This window comes from Kogia breviceps, chromosome 3 (genome assembly GCF_026419965.1).
Source record: "Kogia breviceps isolate mKogBre1 chromosome 3, mKogBre1 haplotype 1, whole genome shotgun sequence".
Taxonomy (NCBI): Eukaryota; Metazoa; Chordata; class Mammalia; order Artiodactyla; family Physeteridae; genus Kogia; species Kogia breviceps.
This window is the reverse complement of record NC_081312.1, coordinates 79049264-79055828: the sequence shown is the minus strand read 5'-3', so window position 1 is coordinate 79055828 and position 6565 is coordinate 79049264. Positions and strand designations below refer to the sequence as shown.

The 6565-nt window shown below is 49.3% G+C and overlaps 1 protein-coding gene across 1 annotated transcript; it reads left to right on the top strand.

The window, feature by feature from the left end:
* The first annotated feature begins 525 nt into the window (after positions 1-525).
* ACTC1 (actin alpha cardiac muscle 1) lies at positions 526-5906 on the top strand. The gene is made up of 7 exons (XM_059056979.2): positions 526-698; positions 1264-1414; positions 2605-2929; positions 3612-3773; positions 3904-4095; positions 4865-5046; positions 5571-5906. The coding sequence occupies exons 2-7, from the start codon at positions 1286-1288 to the stop codon at positions 5712-5714; spliced, it is 1134 nt and encodes a 377-aa protein (XP_058912962.1). The 5' UTR covers positions 526-698; positions 1264-1285; the 3' UTR covers positions 5715-5906.
* The last annotated feature ends 659 nt before the right edge of the window (positions 5907-6565 follow it).

Genomic DNA, 6565 nt, shown 5'->3' with positions numbered 1-6565 from the left:
TTTCTGCACAGCCCCAGCTCTCCGAGTTGTCATGCAGGTTGGTGGGGATTAAGCCAGGAGGGTGCCCTGTCCCAGGCACCCCTTTTCTGGCCACCCAAATGTGCTGCTGTGGTGCCCTTTGGGCCCATGAGGACTGCCAGGGCTCTGCTCCCCCAGCTCTCCGTCCGGGAAGATGAGAAGCTGCCGTCTCTCCCCTGCTGCCCTGGCCCAGCTGTCAGGACCCCTCAGCAGAGGGCGGGGTGCCAAGCCTTCCCCCTTGTGTGTGGCTCGTTGTCTCTTAAGCTGGCGGGGCTGCGGAGGAGCCAGCCACAGCACACCCAGGGGGCATCTCCACCCAAGGAGGGGGAGGGGGCGGGCTGGCGTCACCCGGTCTTCCCCTGCCCCCTACCCTTCACCGCCTACCCCTCCCTAGCTCCCTATTTGGCCATCCCCCTGGTTGCCCCCTCCCCTTCCTTACATGGTCTGGGGGGCCCCTGGGCTGATCCTCTCCCCTGCCCTTGGCTCCATGAATGGCCTCGGCGTTCCTCAGTGGTGCGAAGGCGACCAAATAAGGCAAGGTGGCCGACCGGGCCCCCCACCCCTGCCCCCGGCAGCTCCAACTGACCCCGTCCATCAGCGCGCTATAAAGCCGCGCGCCCCGCGCGGGGCACCAGCTCCTGCACCGCCCGAGCAGCCGAGCCGACCCCGCCCCGCGGACGGTGAGTCAGCGCCGCCCGCCCCGCGCCTGGAGCCGGTGCCCCGCGCTCCCGCCGCTCCATCACTTTTTTTCCCCTTAAGACCAAACTTTTCGTTTGGTTCTAACTTCTTTTGTCCTGGGTCTCGGTCTTCACTGGAGAGGGGCGCGTGGAGGGGTAGCCTTGGGCCCCAGTGGGGCTTTGAGGGTTCCTGCTGCCGTGTGCTGTTCCCTCCAGCTGGGGCTCGAGCATGGATCGGGATGTGGATGGGCCCGAAGTGGCTTCCCGGTTCATGAGAAGGCGAAAATGTAAAGGGCCGGGGAGGACCTGCTCAGGGGTGACCGTCCCTCTTGCACTGGGGCAGGGGAGGAGCCTCCTGGCCTGGGAGCCTGGGCGGTTCCTCTCCCCTGCTCTGCAGCTTCTTCCCACCCTCCTTTTTCTGCCCCGAGGGGAAGGGAGACGGCAGCGTCCCCCGCCCCCCTCCCCTGCCCGGGGACCCCCATCCGCCCTGTCCCTTCCTCCGGGGACGCGGACGAAGCCAGCTCCGCAGGCACTGAACGTAGGCCGCCTTGCTCTCCTCCACCCGTAGACCCCACCGAAGCTGCGCCAAGATGTGCGACGACGAGGAGACCACCGCCCTGGTGTGCGACAACGGCTCCGGGCTGGTGAAGGCCGGCTTCGCGGGCGACGATGCGCCCCGCGCGGTCTTCCCTTCCATCGTGGGCCGCCCGCGCCACCAGGTAAACTTCCCGCCCCGCACAGCCTGCCCTCACCTGGGGCAGTCCCCAGCCCCGCTCCACACCCCTTCCTGCCACCTCTTCAGCCCAGCAATCGAGGAAACGTCTCACCTGCCCCTCCTGTTCCATGAACTCATTAGGTCAGATAGGAAACGCTGGATTCGCTTCCAATCTGAGCCCAGACAAGCAATACTCACACCCTCCAGCATACCAGGAAGCGTGCAGCGCCCCCCACCCCCACTCCCCCAGTCCACTTCAGGGACACAGCTCTGCCAGGGGTCCAACTTCCTCCTGTGAAAAGGCAGCAGCTTCTCTCTTCCACTCCTGACCTGCATTTTTAGTCCTCAGTATCTTCTCTAGCTCTTACACATTTCACTTTACTCCTTGGCCTCCCTTTTCAATCCTGTTCAAAATTCGTAATAATACAACATATCCGAACCAACCAGGAGCCAAGCCACATTGTTCCCTCTTGTTCACAGCCAGTTTACAGGGCTCCCAAAATGTAATCCATCTGTTTCCTGGCTCTTGCATTTTTAGAAGCCAGTCATGAAAGAGGCAGTAAAGTGCCATGGTGACAGTGACATACCACCTTGTTTATTAAAAGAAATGCCACGCTGTCTGGCTTTGCCTCAGTGCCTGGCCAGACAGGCTGCCAGGGAGGAGAGTGGTATTCCTCAGTGTTGGTGGACCATGTGTACTCCAGGACAGCTCTAGGAAGGCTGGATTTCCCAGACAGGATGGTAATAGCATATCAGTCCATCTTTTTATGTTTACTTGATGAATGTCAAAATCTTTTCTTAGGAGAAATACAGTGTGTCATTAATTCAGTCATTCCACACTGTAGTCATTTATATTCCAGTTGACATAGGTGATGAGCTTAATAATTTAATGAAGTCATTATGGTATTTTAAAAATGAGGTGAGGCTCTGCTTCTTTGGTGAAATAGCTTCATTTCTCACCATCCCTAGTTATATTCTAAACAATAGAATTATACCTCTTGGGGGTGGGGTGGGGAGAAGGTACAAGATTAACTTTAAATGATATTTCTGAATTGGGGTAAATTCCTATTGTTTATTATTTCTCTCATTCATAAGATGTCACTTGACTTGGGCAGTTAGATAGAAATTAATAAGGCATTGATTATATTCCTGACACGGTAGAAGCTTGATTTTCTCATTACTTTCTTCTTGTAGGGAGTCATGGTGGGTATGGGTCAGAAGGACTCCTACGTAGGTGATGAGGCCCAGAGCAAGCGAGGTATCCTGACTCTCAAGTACCCCATCGAGCACGGCATCATCACCAACTGGGATGACATGGAGAAGATCTGGCACCATACCTTCTACAATGAGCTCCGCGTGGCCCCTGAGGAGCACCCCACTCTGCTCACTGAGGCCCCACTGAACCCCAAGGCCAACCGTGAGAAGATGACCCAGATCATGTTTGAGACCTTCAATGTCCCTGCCATGTATGTGGCCATCCAGGCGGTGCTGTCCCTGTACGCTTCTGGCCGTACCACAGGTGTGTTGGGATTGTGAGATAGTCCCTGATTAATTACATTGCCAGGTCTTCGACCTTTGCTGGGAATCAGTTTCCCCAGGGAGAAAGGAATGACCCCTTTCCTCACGCTCCCTGGGAAGGTGTCTCTGCTAAGGGAGAGGGGTGACAATAATGCCCTGAGGTTGGTTTCAGAGCACACTTATTCCTAAGAACTGAAAGAATACGGAGTTAGATCCTCCCCTTTTGCCTAAGGTATGTGATGTCACATATTGAGGCTTTGCACAAACTATCGACCTGGAATGCAGCAGTCATTGGTGTGTGTTCACACCATCACAGCCCCTGGGCAAACATCCCTACAGGGTCTGAATCAAACAAGAGAAGAACATGTGTAAGTTAGATGAGAGGAAAGAAAAACACACCTGGTTGCTTGCATAAGGTGCTAATAGCTGATAAGAGGGATGGTCATTTGAAAGTGTCCTGGGAAAATTTTTCTACTACAGTATTTAAAAGGATGAACTGTTGCTGGCTTCAGTTTTGGCATCCATTGTGCTCATTTTTATTCTTCGTGTGTAAGGGATCTAATTTTATCTGGATCCTTGCCCAGCACTAGTATCTCTTAGCCAGGATTGGAAGCAGGCTTTGACGTGGCTAAAGCAGTGGTGTCCTCAGAGATCTACCTGTTCTTGTCTACTTTCTCTGACAGGCATTGTTCTGGACTCTGGGGATGGCGTAACCCACAACGTCCCCATCTATGAGGGCTATGCTTTGCCCCATGCCATCATGCGTCTGGATCTAGCTGGTCGGGATCTCACTGACTACCTCATGAAGATCCTCACTGAGCGCGGCTACTCCTTTGTCACCACCGGTGAGTGTGTGTGTATCTCATCTACCATAGTATGTGTCTGGTTTTCTTTCCTCCCCCAGCGAACCCACCTACCTCCTCAAGGTTGACTTCCTCTTTCAGAACTTAACTGTGACACCCTTCATTTCTGCAGCTGAACGTGAAATTGTTCGCGATATTAAAGAGAAGTTGTGCTATGTTGCTCTGGATTTTGAGAATGAGATGGCTACGGCTGCTTCTTCCTCCTCCCTGGAGAAGAGCTATGAACTGCCTGACGGCCAAGTCATCACTATTGGCAATGAACGCTTCCGCTGCCCTGAGACGCTCTTCCAGCCCTCCTTCATTGGTGAGTTGTAGGGTCTGGTGCAGAAACACCGCTTGGTGGCTCCCAGGGTAAAAGCTATTATAATCAACAATGATTAAGGGGCCCTTGTGTTAAAAGAAGTCATAGCTTGGAGTCCCACACAGTTCAGCCTCAGGTCCTGATGGCTTCTTACAGGGATGGCCATCACTGCTCTGTGGCAATGATATGATAAAGGATGACACACTGGCTTCATCTCAAAATAAGGAATGAGACAGAGTAGTAACTGAATAATCCATATCTGCAAGGAAGAGATGATGACTCAAGAGTGCTGCCTTATTCTGATATGTTCCATCACCAAGTAGCTAGACGTTAACTTTCATCACTCATTATTAAGTGTAACAACAATCCAACTCATAGTAATAACTGGACATTTGTATGTCACCAAACATTTCCAAGAGGAAGCTTGTCAGGATCTTATTTTAGTCCATAAATCAGAATTGTATTAATTTACTGTAAATGTGTGTCTCATCCTTTTCTAATACATCTCCATGCTCTGATGGGTACAGCAAATGTTCCCTCCAAACAGGTGCTAAACACAGTTGTTTGTTTCTTGGCAGTCTGTTGTGGATTTACTGTCTGTACTTTTAAGACACCTGTTCCACAAAACCCTGCAATGTATCTTATAGAGGAACATATGTTTCAGAGACAAATGGTGACAGTTTACCAACATAGAGGGGTACTATTCTCTTCCCTCTACCCGGCCCCCTGGCCTGAGTGCACTGTGATTTTTCTTTTTTACACTTGTTCCTAGGTATGGAATCTGCTGGCATCCATGAAACAACTTACAACAGCATCATGAAATGTGACATTGATATTCGCAAGGACCTGTATGCCAACAATGTCTTATCTGGAGGTACCACCATGTACCCTGGTATTGCTGATCGCATGCAAAAGGAAATCACTGCCCTGGCTCCCAGCACCATGAAGATCAAGGTAAAGAACTTCTGTGAGTGGGGGAAGCAAGGCAGGTCTCCGTATTCCAAGCAGAATTCCTAACTCCTTTTCCCTCACTGCTTAGCTTCCCGTTTCCCATAAACTTTTAGCTTTTCTAACACTTTTTCTGATTTTTCTAGCACTTTTCCCAAGATAGGAGACTTGAAAACACTTTCAAGCAGTGGATAAAAATAAATCTTTGAAGGAAAAAAAATATCTAAATCTTTGAACACATTTTAAAAGACCCCAGCTTTCGGGCTAGCCTCCACCATGCATGTAGCTTATTGCCACATTATATTCTGTTTCAGAGAAGTGGGGAAGTTCTATTTTATAGCAATTTTGATAATGGAAATGATGAAATAGAGGAAATGCATTAAACTTGACTCAGCCATATTCATTTGTGGGAATGAAGTATCACATTACAGTGAATTGATCACCAATATATTTTCTGTGAATCTCCTCAACATGTGCTCTGTTGCTTGGAACTTCAGAGTTCACTGGTGGTTTTTGTTTTCATTCTGCAGATTATTGCTCCCCCTGAGCGTAAGTACTCTGTCTGGATTGGGGGCTCCATCCTGGCCTCCCTGTCCACCTTCCAGCAGATGTGGATTAGCAAGCAAGAGTATGATGAGGCAGGACCATCCATTGTCCACCGCAAATGCTTCTAAGGTGCCTTCTCTCTTAGTCTACCTTCTGTTCAGGATGACAGTATGATGCTTCTTGGAGTCTTCTGAACCGCCCTCCCTCATCTCTCATCAATCATTGTACAGTTTGTTTACACACGTGCAATTTATTTGTGCTTCTAATATTTATTGCTTTATAAATAAACCAGACCAGGACTTGCAACCTACAAAAGCAAACCTCTCTTATTTCTTTTTGGGGTTTGGGGTAGGAGTAGGATGGGGCCAATGTTCGTGTACTCAGTCTGTGAGCTCGTCTATTGGAGGCCTTGACACCAGGAGCATTGTAATATCACAGCACCACAAAGTTCATCAGATGAATTAGTGTGACTTTCAGCTGGGAGTTACAATATTAAATTTTGATTTTACCCTTGGGGACAGAATCATGAAGATATTTCATATCTGAAAAGCAGATTAGGTTTAGCTTCACATAAGCGAGAAACAGAATTGAAGAACACAATTCTCTAAGATTAGCTTCTATGATGACACTGAAAATTGTTGTTTTAGCACATGTTCCAGTTGTTTTTGTGACTTTGCAGAAACCATGTAGATATTGGTAATGAGAAAGTCAAAGATTATTTTAAACAGATTAGTTTAAATTCTCAATTCTCGGTCTCTTCAGTTATCTTCCTGAGGGCCATGCATGTTAACGGTGAAACACGGAGGCCAGCCGACAGATAAGCCCAGCCATGTCCCATTCCAAATATTCCCTAAATAAATCAAGACCACTGGGCATGTTCAAAACAAATGTGAGGAAACAGGCACCAGATACCTTTGCCTAATTAGTGACTAACTTCTGGGACAGACGTCTTCAGTCTCTTCAGTTCTTTGAAATCCTG

What these genes read in the sequence shown, in the direction of transcription:
- ACTC1 (XM_059056979.2), top strand. Translation starts at nt 1,286, where the DNA reads ATGTGCGACGACGAGGAGACCACCGCCCTGGTGTGCGACAACGGCTCC. An exon ending in TGGGCCGCCCGCGCCACCAG is followed by an intron (nt 1,415 to 2,604) that starts GTAAACTTCCCG and finishes TTCTTCTTGTAG; the next exon opens with GGAGTCATGGTGGGTATGGG. An exon ending in CGCTTCTGGCCGTACCACAG is followed by an intron (nt 2,930 to 3,611) that starts GTGTGTTGGGAT and finishes TTTCTCTGACAG; the next exon opens with GCATTGTTCTGGACTCTGGG.